The sequence below is a fragment of the Pelophylax lessonae genome (genome assembly GCF_965119305.1).
Source record: "Pelophylax lessonae genome assembly, chromosome: 4".
NCBI classification, from domain to species: Eukaryota; Metazoa; Chordata; class Amphibia; order Anura; family Ranidae; genus Pelophylax; species Pelophylax lessonae.
Window position 1 is genome coordinate 123,548,704 of NC_138771.1, and position 24,326 is coordinate 123,573,029.

A 24,326-nucleotide genomic window follows, 5' to 3' on the forward strand; every position below is an offset into this window, starting at 1 on the left:
TGTCCCCTAGCCTCTGTTCTAGCATGTTTGGGAAGAAGACGAGGAACAGAGAACACACTATCAAACAGCCTTTTTACACAATGCAGAGGATTAACCCCTTAGGTTCCACAGTGAGTATAACAAGCATGCTTTACTGCATATGTGTAAAACACAAGGGCCACAGGCCGAATCCGGCCCTCCAGGCCATTTTTGATGTGACCCTCATACCTTTCCTCCAGCTGCGGCACTCCCTCATCTCTACCTCCACCTCCACCTTGTCTTAGCAGTTAGCAGCAGAGAGGAGGACAAAACTCCTTTGCCATATCATGCTGTTCTCTAGGCAGCCGCAGAGAGGTTTGTCTCTGTCCCCTCCCATCTCAGCAGTTGGCAGCAGAGAGGAGGACAGAACTCCTCCTACAGATCCTGCACTTATTTGTGCAGCCACAGCACCCCCTTCATCTCCATGTCCCCTGTTCTCTGCATCAAGAAGACTCCAGCCCCCCTCTGGTCCTCCTTCAGACCCTGCACTTTCTGCTTCTCAGCTCCACCTCAAGCTTCTTCAGTAGCACAATGTGTAAGGGAGGTACACAGTGAAGTAAGGGAGGGTGGTGACTCTGGAAATCTAATCTGGCAGATACAACCGACCCTTTGAGTGCAGCCATATTGCTGAGACAGCCCGCTATGAAATTGAGTTTGACACCCCTGCTTTACTGACTGATTTTACTGTTGTGGGTTTAGTAACACTTTAAGATAAAAGTAAAATAAAGGCATGAAACTACTAGGTTTATTTGATCATGTGTAAGGCTTATTCACCCCATGAAAGCATATGACAGGTAAAAGCTATGAGTCTGGGAAATTAAAGCCCAGTTCAGTCAGATTGCCATAGTACCAACAACCTCAATTTTAATAGTCTTACTTGTATTCTACTAGTTTAACAAGCCTGAGGGTGTCTAAATATAACTGTGCAGTACAACGGACACCAGAGTTTGACTGTGCAGTATTCTGACTGTAATTGAACAGGCCTGTTCAGGCACACCCCATTTCTTCACCTGCACTACAAGTGTGCACGAAGACTCCTGTTACTCACCAGCATAGAGACAAGAAGCATATTTCCACTAATATAGAAATGCATTTTAACCGGTTGCCGACCGCCGCAAGTACATATATTGCGGCGGTCAGCCCTGGCCAGGCAAAGCGACGTACCGGTACGTCACTAGCCTGGGAGCCAATAGCGGGCGGGCGTGCTCCGTCGGAGGCGCGCTCCTGCCTCGGCTCGTTCACGGACACCTCCGTGCGTGTGACCGGCGGTCATTCGCGATCGTCCGCTGTGAAGGGAGAAAGGCAGGCGGATGATGTAAACAAAGCCGCCTGTCATTCTCCCCTGTGTAAAAGCACTGATCTAACGGTCCTGCTATGTAGGACCATTGATCTGTGCTGTTACACACACACAGCCACATCCCTTCACAGTAAGAAGCACGCCCCTAGGGACACACATAGTCACTGCATCTCTAATAAAGTTAACCCCTTCCCTGCCAGTGCCATTTTTACAGTAACAGTGCATATGTATAGCACTGATTACTGTAGTAATGTCACTGGTACCCCCAAAAGTGTCAAAAATGTCAGTCAAGGGTCCGATCTGTCCGCCGCAATTTCGCAGTCCTGCAAAAAAAATTGCAGATCGCCGCCATTACTCGTTAAAAAAAAAACGACAAACATGACAAATCTTTCCCTTAGTTAGTAAACGCAATAACTTTTGCGCAAACCAATCAAAATATGCTTATTGTGATTTTTTTTTTACCAAACATAGGTAGCAGAAAACAAATTGGCCAAAAATTTTAAAAAATTTAGATTTTTAAATTTTTTTGGGGGAATTTCATATAAAAAATGTGAAAAATATTGTTATTTTTGCAAAATTGTTGCTCTTTTTTTTTTTTTTTTTTTTTTATTATAGCGCATGATCAAAAAATCACACAGGTGATCAAATACCACCAAAAGAAAACTCTGTTTGTGGGAAAAAAAGGACGTCAAATTAGTTTAGGTACAGTGTCGCATGACCGCGCAATTGTCCATTAAAGTCACGCAGTGCCGAATCGCAAAATACCCCCTGGTCAGAAAGGGGGTAAAATCTTCCGGGGCTTAAGTGGTTAAAGTTGAGTTACGCCCCCCCCCCCCTCCAAAAATTAAAAGTCAGCAGCTATGCATACTGTAGCTGCTGACTTTTAATATTAGGACACTTACCTGTCCTGGAGTCCAGCGATGTCAGCACCGCAGCGGATGTTTCCATTGGCTGTCGAGTGCTGCCGCTGCCATTACCGGTAAGGGAACCTGGCAGTGAAGCCTTGCGGCTTCACGGGTGGGTCCCTACTGCGCATGCGTGAAGGAACCGTTCCCCACTCCCCCCTGAAAGGTGCCAAATGTGGCACCGGAGGGAGGAAGCAAATTAGCTTTTGGGTAAAACACCGCTTTAAGTAATTTCCAAATAAGAAAATTGTCACAAATATTAGCATATAGCAGGTAGCGGCTACAGAAAAAAGAGTGAGACTCCTTTGGGCTTTAAGATAAAGATGTCTTTTTCCAAACCCTTGCAGTTGATACAGTATATCTCCAAAAAAGGCATATAACCCTTGCAACTACTGTTTTTACTTGTTTTAAGTAACCCCTTCAAATGAATATCTATTTAAAATGGTAACTGATCTAAGAAAGGGCACATCATTATTCATGTATAATAAAATTTAGTTTTAAAGTGTGCCTAAAGCGTTATTAGAATATAGGACGGTTAAAGCCCTTTAACCTCCCTGGCGGTATGATTATGTCAGGAATTACATACCAAAAGCGGTACAATTGTTTTCATGGAAATTTGGCGTTATGTATTATAGGCCTACAATTCTTAGTAATTACTGACTTAAACCTGACCAAAACAAGAGTCTAGTAGACATCCCAGATGTGATAAATTTGAAACACAAACGCGTGAATTATAATCAAATCAATAATATTATTTTATTATTTAATATATAATATATATAATAAAATTATATTATTGATTAGATTATAATTCATGCATTATATATTATATATAGATATATGTGTGTGTGTGTATGTGTGTATATATATATATATATATATATATATATATATAATATATAACGCATGAATTATAATTTAATTAATAATATAATTTTATATATATGTGTGTGTGTGTGCATATATATATATACATATATATATATATATATATAATATAAAATGTGTTTTGTGTAACGTTTTTTTTTTTTTTTTTTGAATTTCCCTCCCTAGTTCCGCTCCCATGCAGCATTGCTGCTGCAGGGAACGGAACTAGGAAGTGATCACACCGACGGAGGATGGAGGAGCGGCGGGACTCTCGGCTGGCGATCTCAGCAATGAGAGATCATCGCTGGATCGCCAGGAGAAGGTAAGAGAACACCGCTGCGCTCTCTGCACATCCACCCCGAGCATGACTCGGGGTTACCGCTCCTGCAATGAAAAATCCACCCCTAGTCACGCTCGGGATTACCGCCAAGGTGGTTAACATGTTTTTTTTGCCACCTGTGTCACATTGGGGCAAGTTCCCTCAACCTCCTGTAGCCACAATAGGAAGTGAGAAGAAATCATCCAAAGTGATGGATATCCCCTCAGTTGTCACAGGTGCAAGTGTCCCTATTGGAAGATTTTACTATTATTTCTATTCTGGTGGCAGCTCAACGTATTGGATTTTTCCATCACTTTCGGTCCCAGTTACAATGGTCCCCAAGAGAAATGCCTGAATCTCCCCTGCATGGATGCAGGTAGCAATAAAAGCTTGACAACCCCCATTCTTCTATTAAAATCTAAAAGGAAAACTTGGATTTAGATACAGAAACAAATGAGTACAGTCCATGATACATTGTTATTTACACTAACATCCAGTTTTTCAGGATGTTAGTGCAAATAAAAAAAGTATCATGGACAGTTCTCAGTTGTTTCTGTTGCAAATGCACTAATATGGCTATATTCATCTAAGCAGGAAGGAAAGTTTGGATACACTTTTAGCTATTATGGCCGTGAAAGAAGTTTTGAATGACTTACGGTAATGAAATTTGCTAGTATTGATCTTATTAAATGATGTACCAATGATTTAAAGCCATTGTGCACAACTTTTACTCCCCCATCTTACTATGGTCTGCTACTTTGTGTTTTCTTCCCTTATTTTTTCCCCCCAAAAAAATAATCTTTGCCCATATGTCTGTTTTCTTACATTCTGAAGGACTTTACCAGTGAACACAATGAAGTGTGGTCATCAGAAATGGAGCTGCAGGTCACGGATACTGACAGGAGCGCCACAGAAAATGACAAGCCCGTCTCCTGTTTACAAGAATTTGATGAAAGCACTTTGGACACTACATTTTCAGCTGTGATGAAAGAGCACAATTCTGTTACTGCGTCAGTTAATGTAAAAGAGGATGATGATTTTAATACTTCATCTGAGATCAACCAACCTAGTGAGAAACCAGCACCAATACATGATGGTAACATGTTACCTCTAGAACCAAGCATTATAATGAATGACAGCATAGACAGTAATATATCTGTAGCAGAGTCTGAGAAACTCTGTGATGGCTCTCAGGCAAGTATAGAGACAAACTCCATATCTTATAAATCTGAAGAGAACGTGACATCCAATGAAGAAAACTCTGATCCTCTAAATGCACCTCTTGTGACAGAAAGCATAGATGAGTCTATGGTATCTCAGACAGTTGAGCAGATAGAAGATGTTATGCACTTATTGTCCATGCCTAGTAATGAGTCTCATGTTGATGAACCCTATCAGGAGCCATGTGAAAGTAACCATCATCTGTTGTCAGTAGCTATCGAGGAAGAACATTTTAGTCCTATTGTGGAGCAACAACTGCCTTCCCCAACAGGCAGCAGCAACAGTCAGGTCACTGTACATCTGGGGACTGAGAAAAGTCCTGGTCCATCAGTGATGCCCACTGAGGATACAGACTTTTTAACATTAATTCCTAACCCCAACAAGAATTCCTTTTTATTAATTTCATCACCTGGAAATGCTGAAAATACACATTTTGAACTCTCTACCAAACTGGAAGAGGGTGTAAAATTAATCCCCTCTGCATCCTATACCACTGAATCACATTCTTCTTCTTTAAATCTGAACAATCTATATTCTAGATCATCCTCGAGTCAAGAGGCACATCATAGAACATTAGTACCAGAATCTAACAATACTGCACCGCTTACATCATTTTCTGTACAAAGTAACCTTGTCGACTCGCGTTCTCATGAAACTCATAGCTTATTTCCAGTAACATCACCAGTTTTACACACTGTGGATACCATAATGGAAGACAACGTTCATATTGAATCACCTGCTATACCTGCGAAGACAATCCATTATACAGTCAATGACTCTGTGGGAGATATAGGTATCTCTTTATTTTTATTTTTTTTTTCTATTTTTACATATCAAGAGTAAATTAATAGAAGTTAGAAGTTTAGATTATTTTGATAATATATATATATATATATATATATATATATATATATATATATATATAATGAAACCTGAATAAGCACATATATCTGTAGTGTTTATTTTTCTCTCCCCAAAGCTCTAAGTGTTGTTTCTCTCTGGTGCTTTATTCCTCAGTTATCAGCAAGAGTCACTTCTGAGAAGTTTTCCAGACACATAACATTTGTGACGGGGAGGGAGCTCAGTACACAGCTTGTCTATTCAGAATACAGCTCTGCATGTTCATTCGTTCCTCTGCCTATGTGGAGGCGGAGAGGGGGGGGGGTCCCTTTCCTCCAGTCAGCTCTCACACACTGTAACTGCAGCTCTCCACCCCCTCCTCTCTGTTCCTGACAGATGCAAAAGGATTTTATCACAATTGTGCTTTCTTGAAGGGTTGTAGACAAGAGAAGCCTGAGGATAAACAAGTAAAACTTTAGATTTTTTAAATCTTTTTGTATCATCTGAGGCTATTCACCTCACTGGGTATATGAGGGGTTTACAAACACTAATATCAGAGTATAATGATTTCAGTGCATGATTTCTTATCAAACATTGTATTTCCACATAAATTACAAAACCCCAGCCAGATGAGATAATTGTCATATACATTACATCAAGTGCAAATTAAGATTTATTCATCCTCTAAGTGTGCTTCATTGTAGTTCACCCAACTGGATCTCCCGTTCTGTATGGAGATGCTGAGGAAATAGAAATGAAAAAGGTAATTGTTTCTGTTACTTTATGTTTTTGAGTTAGGTGTATCAGACAACCAATGATAAAATAAAGGGGAAGCTTTATATACTTCTGGTCCCTATGTTTGTATTCAGAATTCTATTAACATAAATTTGGATGTAATAAACACTGCCCAACACTCATAATAACTGTATAAATGTGGGTACCGTGGTCTTTAGATACAAGGACAAAAATGTTTGTCAAAAACTTCAGATACTGATCGATTCACTTGACAAATAAGACACAAAAATATTAGGAAATGTTTTAAGTGGGTCTTTTGGTACTGTTGCAGGCAACAAAGACCCCACATAAAGAACAGGGAAATGTACCAAATGAGAAAAGGCTGAGCAGTGAGGATAGCTCTGCAGAAATGTGGGATATTTTACAAGGATTGAACACATGTGTACAAGAAATAAGGGACCTGCTTATGAATAACGGTGGGTAAACTGTGAATATGTAATCTAGAGCAATATGCATTTTATACAGTGGCGGCTGGTGCTCAAAATTTTTGGGGGGGGGGCGCAAACAGAAAAATGAGTGACCAGCGTGCCCCCAATCAATGCAGAGTGCCACAGCGTGCCCCCAATCAATGCAAAGCGCCACAGCGTGCCCCCAATCAATGCAGAGCACCACAGCATGCCCCCCAATCAATGCAGAATGCCACAGCGTGCCCCCAATCAATGCAGAGTGCCACAGCGTGCCCCCCAATCAATGCAGAGTGCCACAGCATGCCCCCATCAATGCAGAGTGCCACAGCATGCCCCCAATCAATGCAGAGTGCCACAGCGTGCCCCCCAATCAATGCAGAGTGCCACAGCGTGCCCCCCAATTAATGCAGAGTGCCCCAGCATGCCCCCCCCAATCAATGCAGAGTGCCACAGCATGCCCCCATCAATGCAGAGTGCCACAGCATGCCCCCAATCAATGCAGAGTGCCACAGCGTGCCCCCAATCAATGCAGAGTGCCACAGCATGCCCCCAATCAATGCAGAGTGCCACAGCATGCCCCCATCAATGCAGAGTGCCACAGCGTGCCCCCCAATCAATGCAGAGTGCCCCAGCATGCCCACCCCCCAATCAATGCAGAGTGCCACAGCATGCCCCCATCAATGCAGAATGCCACAGCATGCCCCCAATCAATGCAGAGTGCCACAGCGTGCCCCCAATCAATGCAGAGTGCCACAGCATGCCCCCAATCAATGCAGAGTGCCACAGCATGCCCCCATCAAAGCAGAGTGCCACAGTGTGCCCCCAATCAATGCAGAGTCCCACAGCGTGCCCCCCAATCAATGCAGAGTGCCACAGCGTGCCCCCCAATCAATGCAGAGTGCCACAGCATGCCCCCATCAATGCAGAGTGCCACAGCATGCCCCCAATCAATGCAGAGTGCCACAGCGTGCCCCCAATCAATGCAGAGTGCCAGAGACCAGCGTGCGTGCCCCCTTCAATGCAGTGTGGTTTTCTTCCCAAGACCAATGCACTTACCTGGCGGCGGCTTCTCTTCAGTCCCGGCGGCGGCGGCTTCTCCTCACTCTGTCCCCCGGCGCATCTCCTGCAGTCCTCCCGCTCTGCCTCCTCCTCGGCCAATGGCATGGGGTTTGCCTTGCAGCCAATCAGGAAGCGTGTATCGGACGCGCTTCCTGATTGGCCAGGAGGAGGATCGGTGTGGCAATAGCGAATTTTCATTCGCTATTGTCACACAATGAGTGGGCTTGGGACGCACTGCTCGGCGCCCGAGCCCACCCTTTGCATCGCCCTATTAGAGCCTCTGGCTCTAATCAGGTGATGTATAAAAAAAAAAAAAACCCCATTAAGCTCCATGCGTCCGGCGCCCTGCATGCATATTAGGGGGCCGGACGCATGGATAGGGGGGCGGCGCCCCTGCGCCCCCAACACACCGGCCGCCACTGATTTTATACCATCTTTATCATATTCTTTTTTTATTCCCTAGTTTACTCGTTTTCATTTCTGCTTTATCTTCTTCAATAGGCTTTTCCTCTTTAGTTGATGGTCTAACTGCAGAATTAAAAGACTGTAATGGAGATGAAATATCCAGTAATCTTACACAGCTTAAACACTTGCCAGCAGGTAAACCTTTTACATGTGCATGCAAAACAAGTTTTGTGGTCAAGCAACAAAATAGACCTGGTCTGAAGCCACTTTTGTGGAGCCATTATGTGGGTTTTCTATAAAGAGGTGATGTCACACTGCCAATGTTATAAGAGTCGTTAGAAGCAAGAAAAGAATGTAATCCCCGTGTTAAAGCTCTGTCATCTCCTGCCATAGAAAAAGCATTTTTTTTTGTAATATCATCCTACTGATGTGTTGCAAATCAAGCACAATGGCAGTGATTGATTGTGGATAAATGAGATATTCAAATATCTTCTTACTAAATTGTGATACGGTATAACCAATGCACTTGTTTCACTGACCTACAAATATTGAATGGAGACTAAAAGTATAAAGCAAGTCTATGGGTATAATAATAATATTAACTACCTAACATACCTTTCAGAATTTGTGCCTTAACCACCAACCAGAGCCAGGGATTAGAAATCACAGTGCCCCGTACAGCCTACCAGACAGACCCCCCCCTCCAATTATAAAAATGAAACATTTTGAAAATAATTTTTCCAATTTTTAAAAATGTTTTTTTTTTTTTTTGGTTACTATTTTAAAAATGTCTACAACTTTATTTTTTTTTAACAATGCTTTATTTGGGGGTGGGGGCTTGGATAAAAAGTCAGTGGTCCGAAATCTAGGGGTTTAGACCCTGACAACTCACTTTTGAGACAGAGAAAGGAATTGAGAACACAGATTCAGCCGTTCCTTTCTCTGTAATCTCAGTTGCACAGAAGATGAATGAATGGGAGACAGAGGCTCCTGTTCATTCATAAACTGAAGCAGTTTACTATGTTTAGCTATCAATGGACACAGAAGTGATCAATACCAATCGCTCACTGTGTCCAATTTAGAAATAGAAGGGGTCGGTAAATGACATATTTGCCAGCCCCTTCCCCCATTCTCTAACCACCTGTGTACCTGCAACAGCCAGCTGGAGAGGAAAGCCAGCAGCGCTGGGGAGGGATATCAGATGTGGGCAGCACAGGGAGGGCAATCAGTGCGGCAGGGCTAGAGGACAGTTACAGGAACTATGCACTGTGTCTGTGTCTCTCCCTCCAGCAGCTGAAAGCTGGCGGGAACGAGAGGGAGAGAAACTGAATTTCAGCTGCTGGAGGGAGAGACACAGACACGGTGCATCTTTCTGTTTTGTACTCTCATCCTGCCGCACTGAGCACCCTGCTGTCCGTGCCCCCCTGTGTGCCCAGGCCCTCTACAGGAGGCCCAGTGGTATCCCTTTATCGGCGGCCCTGCCCAGTTCCCCCTCAGTTTCTCTATTTCTATGTTATAATGGGGATTAGGGGCAACCCCGAACTCCATTCCACAATGCTATGCCCGATGCCTGAACAACCTAATAGCATGACTGGGCATTGTTATGTGATGCAAATAAAGATTTTGAAAAAGTCGCTATTTGAAAAGATAATACAGAAAGTCACTATGTTTTAGGATTTTTCTATGAGCACTTTATTGCCAGCTGAAACACAGGGTAACTTAAGGCCCGTACACACGTACCGATCGTCGGCATACAAACGTCGGCGGACGAAAGATCTGCCGATTGTACGCGTGTTAGTATGGTGCCTCCGACAGATGTCTGCGCACAATCCGCGGACAAAAGTCTTTCGTGCAAACATGAAAATTTTTGTCTGCGGACACCAGAACGGACGATTGTTCGCCTGTCAGTACAGAATTCGGCCGACAGACCGCAGATTTGCAAGACTGGGCATGCTCAGAAAATTAAAAACACAGGGAAAGTTAACCATTACATGACATCACTTCTGCAGTCAGCTGAAGTCTGCAGACAAAATTCTTGTGCTGTCCTTGTGCTGTCTTTGCACTTTTCAACAGACACCGACATCCCGGGGAGAAAAGAGGAACATTTGTATGCCGACCATCGGTACGTGTGTACGGGGCTTTACTGGTGTATGAGTAGGCGAGACAGAAATATTTTGGCACTTATGGTATTAGTTTCATTATGATTACACATGTATTGTACATCTGGCTAGTCAGTTGTGCAGACCCTTCATATATAGGGGTTGATTTCAGAGTCTATTTGCTGTTAGTAATTTTGCAAGTGCAGTTGCTCCAGAGCCTAGTAAGCGAGGGGAAGCTCAGCTGACTTTTATCATTCAATTATGTGTAGGCAAATTTTTTTTTTTTTTTTTTCTTACATATGATTGGGTATTCTTTGTAAAGTGAAGCTTTACTTCATTTATTAAGCTCTGGAGCAACTGCACTTGCAGAGCGTAATTGTGCTTGCAAAGTGCACATTCTATTTTCACAACCACATAGTGTCACTTGACTGTGTGTTACACTATACATGATGAGTGATTCATTTTGTTCCTTAGTGTTGCACAGTTTACTACAATCTGCCCCAAAGAGTAATGATGAACACAATCAGACAGCTGATGAACCTGCACAAGGTGATGATATAACACATAGAAGCATGGAAACTCAGACTGACAGGTTTGCAATTTTGTAAAATCCTGTGTAATGTTCCATTTTGAAAATGTTTACATTAATAGTGTATTTTTGTTTAAACTATTTATTTACTCTTTCTGAACAGAAACATTAAGCAGAACCTTAACCATAACAATTTGATAAAAGGAACATACATTCCACATTAATAATTATGCTAACAAAATTAGTGTGTGCTGTAAATTACCTCCAGCATTGCTCCCGATTCTTCTTGCTGGCCATTTTGCTGAAGCCCAGAGCCCCTGAACAGCAGTAAATCATAAAGCAGAACTAAACCCAATGATTTAACAGTTTCAAAAAACAGTTCCTTTCCTGGAATGCCGCGATTGCGAACTGTTGCATTTGCTTGTGTCCTCAACCTAACTGTCAAACCATCAAAGGCTGGTGTCATAACTGATTGATGACATGTGCAGCAAAATGGCAGTTGCAGATCAAACAGAAGCAGCTTCCTTGGCTGTAATGGAAAGGAGAGTTTAATTCCACTTTAGGGCTGTCAGCAGATCGGCCTCTACCAATGCGGCAGTGCCTAAAAGTGGAGGGCAACTGAGCATGTGCAGAACACAGTGAGACATTGTGTTACTGGATTTTTAACAGTATAGACACTTATTTTTCATGTCTTACATAGCTATACCTGAAAAAGGGGCCAGCCTGAAGTGATCTAGCAGGACTTTATTTTCTGACTAAAGTTCCACTTTAAACATAAAATCATAGAATAGCAAATACATTTATTTATTTATTTTTATGCACTAAAGTATATGTAAAAGGGTCTGTTATTTTCTTCCAAAACTTTCAGCCGTTTGGTGGTAAGAAGCGCAGAAGCTGGTGAGCAACACTCCATAGATATTTCAGTAAGTAAGCAAATTAGAAATTGCTTGTAAATTATCAGTTATGCATTCTAGATACACTATATTACCAAAAGTATTGGGGCGCCTGCCTTTACATGCACATTAACTTTAATGGCATCCCAGTCTTAATCCGTAGGGTTCAATATTGAGTTGGCCCACCCTTTGCAGCTATAACAGCTTCAACTCTTCTGGGAAGAGTGTCCACAAGGTTTAGGAGTGTCTATGGGGATGTTTGACCATTCTTCCAGAAGCGAATTTGTGAGGTCAGGCACTGATGATGGAGAGAAGGCCAGGCTCACAGTCTGCGCTCTAATTCATCCCAAAGGTGTTCTATCAGGTTGAGGTCAGGACTCTGTGCAGGCCAGTCAACTTCCTCCACCCCAAACTTGCTCATCCATGTCTTTATGGACCTTGCTTTGTGCACTGGTGCGAAGTCATGTTGGAAAAGGAAGGGGCCATCCCCAAACTGTTCCCACAAAGTTGGGAGCATGAAATTGTCCAAAATGTTTTGGTATGCTGACGTCTTAAGAGTTCCCTTCACTGGAACTAAGGGGCCAAGCCCAACCCCTTAGAAACAACCCCACACCATAATCCCCCCTCCACCAAATGATTCGGACCAGTGCACAAAGCAAGGTCCATAAAGACATTGGTAGACATGGTAGAGTCTGTTGTCCATGTGAATGATCGTTAAAAGAGTACAGCAAACTCTTACAAAAAATTGTAGTATACACTGCGCTACATACATCTTGGATTACTTTTGGTGTTATAAGATTCACAACCCATACTACTCAATATATGCAGCAAGCAAAAATGATTTACCTCCTTGGTTTTTCATATACTTATGCAACAAATACTCTAATCAGTGGATACAATACCAAAATGTTATAGCTAAGATTGTGATCCTCCGTTGTAAGCAATTCTTGTCTCAGTTTGCTCTGTGGCTTCTAAATTTGTACCCTCTTAGGCATATCTTTCATACAAAGGAGACAGGTAGATATTATTAATCAAGCAGCACTGATGTGAGATCAGAGACAATTGTTAGTCTTCCTGAGAAATCATTGGAAAATCTTGAATCTACATTGAGTATAGTCACTGTTGGATTTCAGTTTATGCTGAACTCTTCAGTTTTTTGAGCCCCCTGTCTGCAGACTTCTCCTACAGTATGTTTGGAAAGTCATCCTCCCCACCCCTCAAAAAAAAAAAAAATCACATCCAATATAAATATGAAATTTAGAAAATATTACATATACTGTTATCTTCTTCCATAACTTACAACCAGACTGGTCCCCCAAACACCCACTGTCTATCCTTAGTACTCCTGACACTCCTCTGTCTGCCGCGCCCACCGCCCCCCCCTAGAGAATCCAGCCTACCGTGTGAGATGGAGTGCGATGATGTCTGACGTCCTTGCGCACACCACAATCACGTGATGGACATTCCACGGAGGAGATGTTCCGCCTCTTCATACTCATCAGTTTGCACTACAGGCGGCAGTATAAGATGGGGAAATGCCACCCGTAACATGCCACAAACTGATGACACACAAAACTGCTGGAAAAATAATCTTGAGAGTCAATTTGCCACCCCTCTCTAAGTGCTGCCTGGGTCTAATGGACCCAGTGGGACCAATAGTAGAGCCGCCCCTGGGCATACTGCATAGGCAGGAAGAACACCATACTTCCTCTTGGTTCAGCTGTACTGTTACTGGTTCAGCCTTAGATTGTCCTTGGTCTTCTTCTTGCTGAGAAGATGATAGTGGTTTTAGATTGATTGATTTAGATTGTCCTTGGTCTTCTTCTTGCTAAGAAGATGATAGTGGTTCATTGTTCAGTGAACAAACAAACTGAAGGCATATCTGTGACATCAGAAACTGCAGTGCGGAACCACATATGTCACCTGTCTGACTGTGCAGTGTGGCAGAAGTGCATTCATTGCAGAACTGGCTGTGCAGAATTACAAAAAATTAGAAACAAAAAACAGTAAATACATGCATTAAAACCCTATATTTATCGATTTGCCTAAAGTTTGACTCTAAGATGCACATACAAGTCTTATAATAAACTTAGACCTAAATGGCTGAAAATCATGCAATGTGGCTGAAAATCCTACTTGCGATGCCAAGAAGCAGTGCTATTGTATTGTAGTTTGGCATAGATGAAATTGTGAGTATCAGTAACTGATATGATTTCTATGGTGGCTAGTGCTGTCCATATACATTTATCTCATTCACTAAACAACCGAAGTTTCAGAATTCACGATATTATGTACTGTATGTGTAAGAACATAAAAAAGAACTTCAGACTTCTGGTGGCAAAGCCTACTAGAAAGGAATTTTGGTGTTTACATAGCTTTTCCATGGTTCTTTGATTTAGCATTAGAACAATGTAATACAATAAAAAGCAGGATAAATAAAACAGCAATGCTAAAAAGCTATATCTTAGAGAAGCATGGCTCTATTTTGTAGCTTTAGATGCTACACAAACTTACAGATTTACTAAATTTTTTTATTTTTGTGCATAGAGCAGAATTCTCCCCAGCAGCAACTCAACCAGTATACTTCAAGCTTCAATATTTACCCATCTTGATGAAGAGCACAACAGACGTATATTGCAACGGGCAAGTGACCAGGGCAAGATACCACTACATGTACACCAGGTGAGTTTGTCAAGGTGTGGCATTTATAATGTGTGAATTCCATTGTGAGCATCCCTCTTTTTTTACAGGAGGCCAGTAGAGCAATGTCAGAGTACCGTAGACTGCGCCAAGAGCGGCTGCGTTCCCTAGCTTCAGGATACGTGCAATATATTTCCTGGAACAAAGCTGAGAACCACTTACAAAGACAGTGCCTTACCAGACCACACATCATACCTGCCTTGTCCAAGATAAAAGTACTGAAACAAAAGGTATAATTGCTTAGCTTGCTCAACTTCAGCTAACTTGTTTTTCTTTTATTTTATACTTTTTGGCAATGCTATCATTATTTTATTGCTATCTGTGCTCCACTAGGGAGATTTACTCTCACTTTCGGATTGTCCAGGTGTCACAAGGACAGGAAGTGATGGAATATGATTGCCAGGGACAGAGACATATCAAATATATTGTGAATACAGTGCTAAAAATGTATAAAGTACAATATAAATTCCCATAAAGGACAATGCACAGAAATTTTATTAGTGATTAAGTCTTAAACAGTCTGAGTTCAACTCCACATCTTCCCAACTGTATTTCTACCCTTGTGCTCTGTGTAGTATTAATAAATGAAAGGCTCACCAAACTCCCATTACCCCTTATAACTGAGTCATGCAACACTTTTCATAGATGAATTTACTTAGCAGGACATCAGAACTTTCCCTCTCAGTCGGGGCTTATTGGTCCAGTAAAAGTAGGGTTGCACATTGTCTCCCTCTCCACTCCTCTCTTACACACAAATGCTGTCCCAGATTACCAGATCAGCTCCAACTAATATTAAAACACAAATAGCTCCATAGTGTAGTATGTGTAATATCCAAAATATCAATTAATATACTCACATGGCAATAGACATTTTGTGTTTCTAGAATCTCAACACTATAGATAAATGAAAGGCTCACCAAACTTTCATGACTTGTTATACATCAGGGGGTATTGAAGCGTTTTCCACCAATAAGACCAGGATACCCAAGCTTTTCCCTTCTCCACTGCAGTTTTTTCTTCCTTGCAGGTAAATGTGAATTGCCACAAGCACCAGCTCCTCTCCTCCACTGAAGCATGCACCATAGTGAAGCATGTTCTAAAATTTTTCAGACCCCTTTAACCACTTGCTGTCTGCCTCACGACTATTTACTGCGGCAGTCAGCCGCTTACAGGCAAAGCGATGTAGACCTACGTCGCTTGCCAAAAAGCCTGTAGGGGGCGAGTGCGCGGCGCGCTCCAATCCCCGCTCGTTCCCTGCCTAGCCAGCACGTGTGACTGGCGGCTCCAATGTCTGCCAGCCACTCGCGATCTCCCAAAGGAGAGGGAGAAAGACAGACGGCTGTTGTAAAGACAGACGGCTGATGTAAACACAGCCGTCTGTCATTCTCCCTGAAGTGATGACAGAGGCTATGCAATCCTGCTATGTAGGATCGTATGTTTCTGTGATTACTTCACTAGCCACACCCCCTAACAGTTAGAATCACACCCCTAGGGACACACTTAACCCCTTGATCACCAATAAAGTTAACCCCGTCCCTGCCAGTGTAATTTTTACAGTAACAGTGCATATTTATGGCACTGATTACTGTAGTAATGTCACTGGTACCCCCAAAAGTGTCAAAAATGTCAGTCAGGGGTCTGATCTGTCCGCCGCAATGTCGCAGTCACGCAAAAAAAAAATTGCAGATCGCCGCCATTACTAGTTAAAAAAAAAAACAATAAAAATTACATAAATCTTTCCCCTAGTTAGTAAACGCAATAAATTTTGCGCAAATTTTGCGATTTTTTATTTATTTTTTTTTTTTTGTTACCAAAAATATGTAGCAGAAAACAAATTCGCCTAAAATGTTAAAAAATTTAGATTTTTACATTTATTTTTTTTTTGAGAATTTCATATAAAATATTGTGAAAAATATTTATATTTTTTCAAAATTGTCGCTCTTTTTTTGTTTATAGCGCAAAAAATAAAAATCACACACGTGATCAAATACCACCAAAAAGAAAGCTCTGTTTGTGGGAAAAAAGGACGTCAATTTCATTTGGGTACAGCGTTGCACGACTTCGCAATTGTCTGTTAAAGTCACGGAGTGCCGAATCGCAAAATAGGGCCTGGTCTTTGAGCAGCCAAATCCTCTGGGGCTTAAGTGGTTAAAGCATAAGGATCCCCAGTACTTTAGATGAATAAAAGGCTTACCTGCCTTTTAAGAGCAGTTCACAAGACATTCAGGTCATCGCCCTCTCCACCAGATAGGACGGACCCACCATTGACTCCTTTTCTCCACTCCTTCAATTTTGGCTCAGATACAAATTTGGCTCTACAGTGTAAGACCAGCATTGGAAAATAAATATGCCCATGGAAGACCATCTTTCTGCAGACATGCATATCTTCTGCTCTGTAAGATTTTTAAATCCATCCTAGTTCCAGCAAATAGTATATATAGGGAAGCAGGGCAGTGCTGGGTTCTGTGGTTCCTCTACTACAGCTCGTTGTGCTTTCCACTTCCATAGGTATCAGAACATAATGGCCAGCACAGTTCTGTACCCCAACTTGTAGGAAACATTACACTGTTGCCCCTACATGAGGGAATTGTGAATGGTTAGAAGGCAGCAGGACAGTGCGTGTCTATGGTCATAACAGGTCAATCATTACAATTACTTATCTAGACTAATACAGCTTTCTTGCAGACAATTAGCCTTATATTCTAAATCAGGGGTCCTCAAGCTACGGCCAGCGGGCCACATGCGGCCCTCCAGGGTCTTGAACCTGGCCTGCAGGCAGGGATGTATCATTCATGGTTTTTTTTTTTTTTTTTCATGAATCACCTAATTAGAGCCAGAGGCTCTAATAGGCTTCAGAAAAGGGTGGACCCGGGGCGCAGAGCAGTGCGCCCTAGTCCACCCATTTGTGTGACTTTGTTGTCTTTATTAAGATGATTTTTGAACCAATGAGAATTAATGTAGTAACACCCACAGACCATCTTTCTGCAGACATACATATCTTCTGCTCTGTAAGATTTGTAAATGTATCCTAGTTCCAGCACACAGTAGATATATATAGGGAAGCAGGGCAGTGCTGGGTTCTGTGGTTCCTCTACTTTATTAAAAGCTCCTCATTTTGCAGTCATCCTCCTGCTCTGCCATCTACTCCATCATAAGGAGCCACGCTGAAAACGTGTGTGTCTATGGTCATAACGGATCAATCATAACAGTTACTTGTCCAGACTAATATGGCTCTGTTACAGAGACTTAGATCTATAAAAGTGCCAGATGTAGCAACCATAAGGCTGTAGCGTGGGGGTTAGAGTAACAGGCTTATCATGGTGAAGTTTGTGGGTTCTAGCCTAGGAGACTGTACCTTTTTAGATGATATATAGAAATATATTGATATTATCTTTAACATATTTTAAAATATAAGTTAAAAAGAGCCATGTGTGTGTGTATGTGTGGGGGGGTCAGTGGCTGCTGTTCAATAGGGGGCGCAGGGGCGCCGCCCCCCTCAGGCTAGTCATTGTAGCATGAGCATTAAAAAAAAAAAAAAAGTGTACCTTTAATGCAGCGGGGCGCCGGACACATTGCTGCTATGGAGATGGGTGGAGATTTTCCCATCATGTGCCAGTTTTTGGTATGCTGAGTGGCGGCTCTTTAGAGTGTCCCCGGGGCGCAGATTGATGCGCCCTGAACACTCCCACTCCGATTGCTGTCCTGTGATTGAATGCTTCCTGTGAGTGGACGTCATAGGGGCGGTGCTTGGGTGTCACTGTCTGCTTCCTGCCTGAGCCCGCCCACACGTTTTTCCATTGTCTCCCTGCTGCTGATACACAGGAGGATGCCGGAGCTGAGTGAGAGAGGGAGAGAACTTGCTGTCTGGACTGGGACACTGCTGAGCTGACTGGCTGTGAGTGTTGGATTGCAGGATCTGTGTGCAGTCTGGATCGGGACACTGCTGATGAGATGTGAGTAAGGGTGGGGGGTGAGAGTAAACAGAGGAGTCTGTCCATGCCTGCACACAGCGGAGTGGGAGGGAACAGGAAATCACACTGAACAGTAATATTCTAGAGGGAGGACATGTTCGCCCAGGTCCTTGAGCTGTGTACACTGATCTGCTACATCACCCCTCTACAGAGATGGGGAGGGGGGAAGCATCCATCTCCACAGTACCTGCACCATGTCTGCAGTCTCTGGCCATCTACTGATTTACTGTACCATCTCTCCAGTCCGGCTGTCTCCTCTGCCACCATGCCTGCAGTCCGGCTGTCTCCTGTGCCACCATGCCTGCAGTCCGGCTGTCTCCTGTGCCACCATGCCTGCAGTCTGACTGTCTCCTGTGCCACCATGCCTGCAGTCTGACTGATTGTCTCCTGTGCCACCATGCCTGCAGTCTGACTGATTGTCTCCTGTGCCACCATGCCTGCAGTCTGACTGTCTCCTGTGCCCCCATGCCTGCAGTCTGACTGTCTCCTGTGCCACCATGTCTGCAGTCTGACTGTCTCCTGTGCCACCATGCCTGCAGTCTGACTGTCTCCTGTGCCACCATGCCTGCAGTCTGACTGTCTCCTGTGCCCCCATGCCTGCAGTCTGACTGTCTCCTGTGCCACCATGCCTGCAGTCTGACTGATTGTCTCCTGTGCCACCATGTCTGCAGTCTGACTGTCTCCTGTGCCACCATGCCTGCAGTCTGACTGTCTCCTGTGCCACCATGCCTGCAGTCTGACTGATTGTCTTCTGTGCCACCATGCCTGCAGTCTGACTGATTGTCTCCTGTGCCACCATGTCTGCAGTCTGACTGATTGTCTCCTGTGCCACCATGCCTGCAGTCTGACTGATTGTCTCCTGTGCCACCATGCCTGCAGTCTGACTGATTGTCTCCTGTGCCACAATGCCTGCAGTCTGACTGACTGTCTCCTGTGCCACCATACCTGCAGTCTGACTGTCTCCTGTGCCACCATGCCTGCAGTCTCTGACTGTCTACCTGACACCCTTTCCATCCCAGATTACTTGTTATCTTTTCCAACAGTTCAGCAGCTTAGTTCATTATCTGCAGTCATTTAAGGTGGCTGTAGTAGGAATTAAATAAAAGAGAATCATCTATTCCACACCCACCTTAAGAGCCGATTCACACATATCCGATGACAGACATCGCATGTGATTCGGAGCGCACTGCTCTGCAAATCACATGCGATGTCTGTGCGTTGCGAATTCAGCCATACAGATTGCATGGCTGAATTTGCATCGCATTCAGACCAAAATCGCACAGGACCCTTTTTTGGTCCTCACCAGAATCGAATCACATGGGTTCACACTGTGATATGCAAACTAATCTGGCGGTGTCATTAACTTTGTATTGACACCCCCAGTGATAGGCATATGGAGGTGAACTGCCTGGGAGTCACGTGCGATGCAGGAACCTGCAGTTGATTCGCAGGGTTCTAGCCATCACCCTAGATCAGCTCAATGACTATCTTTACTTTACTCATGCCCACTTTTGTCATTTTGTGCCCCTTTATGTCAGTGTCGTATTTAGGTTTTGTGCTGTCCTAGGCCTGACTAAACTTGTGCACCCCCTAATTTAAATATGACCCACCCCTTTCTGTAAAGGCCACACCCCTTCCTGTTTATGACTCACCCTGTTATCTGTAAACCACAGACCACAACCACAGTCTATCAGTGCCCATCAGCATAGCTTCATCAGTTCCCATAAGTTCAGCCTCATCAGTGCAGCCTTATCATTGCCGCCTCTTTACTGCCCATCAGTGCAGCATATCAGTGTGGCCTCATCAGTGGTCACCAGTTCAGCCCCATCAGTGCCCATTAGTACAGCCTTATGTCATGGGATTAGTAAGATTACTCTTTTAAGATATTTGGACTTGTGTTTGCTGCCACTGATTGTAATTATAGCATTATTTCACTTATTTGTATAATAAATAGGAAGTCCATAGTCATTATACAAATAATGAAATATTTTTTCTGCTGCCCCCCTGCAAAGTGCCGCCCTAGGCCTGGGCCTTGTTGGCCTAGGACAGGATACAGCACTGCTTTATGTACTAAGGAAATATGTTCCAAAAACCTGCTAAAATCAGAACTTTGTGGTTACCATCTGTGTTGTAATTCTGTGCTGTACAGTTTGGTGACTATTGTGCTCCAATTCCGTTCTTTACTGCTTGCTGGCCACTGTGCTCCAATTCTGTGCTTTACTGTTCGGTGAATACTGTGCTCCAGATCTGTAATATACTGTTCGGTGTCAATGTCCTAGGTTTTCCTCCGCTGGAAAAAAAAGAGAGAGCAAAGTCAAGAGGAAAAGCTGAATCTGTCTATGTCCCTCCAGCAGATCTTACAAGGAGTTCAAGAGGACAGTGGGATTTTTCTGATTAAACCTGTGCTGTCATGGTCTGGAAGGTAAAAGAAAGTTATGCTGAAATATTAGATTACAACAATCTATAACATGTTCAGAATTCATTACTGAAAAAAGTAAGAAACATTCAGGGAAGGGGGACTTTATTATACTGTGTTGAAAACATTAGGTTCATTATGGTATTCCCCTGATTTTTTTTTATATGGTCAGGCGTGGACTTACTTGCATGGAATGTAAAGGTGGTTTGATGAATACTATTATCAAAGATCATGAATACAAGAATACCCATCATTCTTACAATGTTTATAAAAAAAGCACCAACGTTTTATTCAATACCCTTTAAATGTCTGGGGTTCCTGTGCTAAAGTGAATATAAGCTTGACCCATCTTTAATCACTGGATCTGCACTATGTGTAAATTTTAAATGAATTACCTGATGTTAATGTTCCATCAAACAGTTTATATTTTTATTTGTAGATCATCAATGCAGGAGGGTCACTCACAAATTCTGCCACATTATAGATCTCCTCAGAGGAGTAGGTTCCCACCACTTGATCAGGTAACAACAACAAAGTGTATATTTTTTTATTTCTATTCTTAATTCAATTAAATCATACAAGGCAGGGTCTTGCAACATATAATCTTCCATATGTGACTTATCATTTACCCCTGTAAACTAATGTGTGAGCAAGGCATGCGTGGATTGTTTCCAGAAACTGGGAATGCAGGTTGCATTAGGAAGGTATACCAATAAATATTTTTTGAGAAGATGACTGTATGCACCCTACACTTCTAAATAATAATCCACTCAAAATGTGATGAGGTGATACGAGCTGCTATTACTAAAATGTAATATTGCTAGGATTCGGAGTGCATGGTCTTACCCTACTTTCCCTCTTAACACTCCCCCCTTTTCATTTTCCCTTCTCAGTCTTTGCTATTATATCTTTTAGGTCTTCACCACTATTCCTTTTAAATTTAGAGAAGCTACTGCTAACTAAGGGGGTGAAGGCTTGTTTCTGTGTGATGAGGGGTGCAGCTCCCCTCCCCTGGAGGTATAGGCCCCCTTCTACGAATGAATACAGTTTATACCAGGCATATTTCCAAGCCATTGTGGTCTACGAACTAACCTTAAGTTTAAAAGTTCAATATGTAGTTGCTCTGACCCCTAGTGTACAGTAGGCCTGAGATGTGCCTTGTTAATGCACCACTAAGGCTGGTTTAACACTTATGTGAATTGAATGGGGGTTTCCCCGCATCCATTTTGCATGACCGGAAAGTGTGCCTGACTCTCAATGGAGCCGGTGCTTACCCCCGGGCGGCCACAGGCCACACTGGAAAGGGTCCTGTGCGTCTTTGGCTCAGTTTCAGGTCTGAATTCAGGCAAAAATTCAGACCTAATTCGTACCTGAAATGGAGAACAGGGATTCACCAGACCCCTGCTGTGAGCCGTGGCCACAGCTAATGTGAACCACTTTGTCAGGAGTTTGTAATGAATTTCCTGGTATTTGTTGCTAATGGATGTGCAATGCGAGAAGTAAATCATGTGATCTATTTGCTCAGGAATAAAAGAGATGTGCAGGTCATGCTTCCCAAATGTGAATACTTTTATCATTGTTAGATACTAATGTATACCTGCTACAGAGTTTGGTGTAGCTAAGAGGTCTACATAATAGTAATATTTGCCTTTTTGATTGTCATTGTGTGTGAGTACAAGTTTGTTCTTCATTAACAGGATGGTATTTTGTGCCATGGGAAAGCCCCACCATACGTGCCCAAAGAGTGGAAGACCATGTACACTGATACAGAAATACAACCAGTAGTGGTCACCCCCAAACTGCTGGAGATGGATGTGCGTAGGTATTCGTGCAAGGAATGCAGGTGAGTGCAAGGTCAAAAACCTAATATAATAATAAATCATGTAAATATCAGAGCAAGCTTTTGGTCCACTTGGATATAAATATGCATGGAACTGTGCGTGGGACTACAGTTATTTGCAAAAGTAGGTCTACAGCCAAATGGGAAAAGACCTTGCTTATTACATTGTAGATCTGCTTGTGAATATTAGGAGGTTAATATTGCAACATAACCTAGTACCAGAACTAAAAACTAAATGGTAACCTTGACCTATTACTTCTTTATTTGTCCTGATTTATTTTCTACGTTCTTTACAGTTTGGGGTCTCCTGGATTTCTGTAAACATGAAGTATTTGCTTATAGTGACCAAAGAATTACTTTTTTTGTTCTCTGACAAAATGGGGCAAGAAATCTGATTGGTCAGTAAAATGTTCTTCCATTTTGTTGAGCTCCTTTTTCTCCAGATTTTTTGAACAGATCCTTTTCGTTTACACAGAACAACTGAATGTTTATGATATTGCTGTTTGCTTCTGGAATAATACATATTTCTATTTTGCAGTGTGTCCCAGATACGCAACTCTCCAGCTGGATTACTCCTCAGAACTCTCCCACTTCAAAAACTTGTCAGCACTAAGCAGACCTCTTCATTACCAGCAATGTGACTTGTGGACATTTAGGCGTGATTTTTTTTTTTTTTTGTTTTTTTTTCAAAATTCTTCCGAATTTTATTGTGGGGAAATATTTGTATAACGAATCTACACAAAAGGGTATAACAACAATCAACGATCTGTTATTTATTATGGGAAGAATATATTGCATCTTACCAGTCCTTAAATGTAGTGGCTGCATTATTTTCTTTTTAAGGCGTTTTCCTTTATTTTCACCTGGTGATCCCGACAGTAATACACTTCCTGTCTTAGGGTGTCTCCGTTCTGGATGGAGGAGTACCGGAAACACCTTTGGACAGCAGCTTTATCAGAGGAAAGGATAGTGTTAGATGCATTAGCAGATTTATTTTAGATGGACCTGAATAACAAAATAAAGGCAAACTTTTTAAGTGGTTATAGCATAAGTTTTTTTCTCCTTTTGGGGTAAAGGTTTTACATAAATGAATGAATTAGTTGTTAGGATGCAGGGTGGTCTTAGCAACCAGAGGATGACTGAATCAGTGAGGGCAGAAGACCCAGGAGAGGAATCCTGTGCTGAAGAATACAGGAGAGCCAGGCAAGGGGCTTAGGCAGAGAAAGAGAGGCACCCAGGTTACTGAGTGATGTAGCAGCCCCCCTTTAAGTGGTGCCCAGAGCATGTGCCTTAGAATGCCACACTATGGATACCCCACTGTGAAAAGAATTTATGTACCAGAAAATCATCACTGTTTAGACAGAACTGTCACTCAGCCCAGGTCCAGACCACAGTCTGCCATTTAGTGATTTCTACCATAGAAGTAAATGTAAGTAAGGGACTAAATTTAGTAAAAAGCCCTTAACCCCTAATCAGCGCGTAGCACATTAAGCCTTCCTAAAACAAAAGGAAGGTCTCAAAACAGCCAAAAGCACATTTAGAATTGTCAGTGTATAGTGCAAATATAGCCATTTATACCAAACTGCGTACAGCCTACAAGTGTTTCAGGCTTTTGATCATCATCAGTATAGTGTATGGGAACCATGGCATCTATGGAGTAGGGCTTGGGACCCAAGAGACAGTATATCCATATAGAATGTGGTAAGAAAGGGACTAAAGGAATCAAAAAGCCATCAACTCTAAAG

At 42.6% G+C, this 24,326-nt stretch overlaps 1 protein-coding gene across 1 annotated transcript in view; it reads left to right on the top strand.

Moving 5' to 3' along the window:
• The window catches only part of LOC309552548 (uncharacterized protein), a gene marked incomplete at its 3' end in the record, with an annotated part of 65,997 nt that extends 42,775 nt beyond the window's left edge, over nt 1–23,222 (top strand). Inside the window, exons 12-22 of the mRNA XM_082253503.1 lie at nt 4,241–5,420; nt 6,172–6,230; nt 6,534–6,678; nt 8,230–8,328; nt 10,707–10,836; nt 14,207–14,336; nt 14,405–14,584; nt 20,605–20,747; nt 21,181–21,262; nt 22,439–22,584; nt 23,120–23,222. Of these exons, the coding sequence (XP_082109629.1) occupies nt 4,241–5,420; nt 6,172–6,230; nt 6,534–6,678; nt 8,230–8,328; nt 10,707–10,836; nt 14,207–14,336; nt 14,405–14,584; nt 20,605–20,747; nt 21,181–21,262; nt 22,439–22,584; nt 23,120–23,222 (2,397 nt within the window). The remainder of the gene's footprint in view (nt 1–4,240; nt 5,421–6,171; nt 6,231–6,533; nt 6,679–8,229; nt 8,329–10,706; nt 10,837–14,206; nt 14,337–14,404; nt 14,585–20,604; nt 20,748–21,180; nt 21,263–22,438; nt 22,585–23,119) is intronic.
• Nucleotides 23,223–24,326: the final 1,104 nt, after the last annotated feature.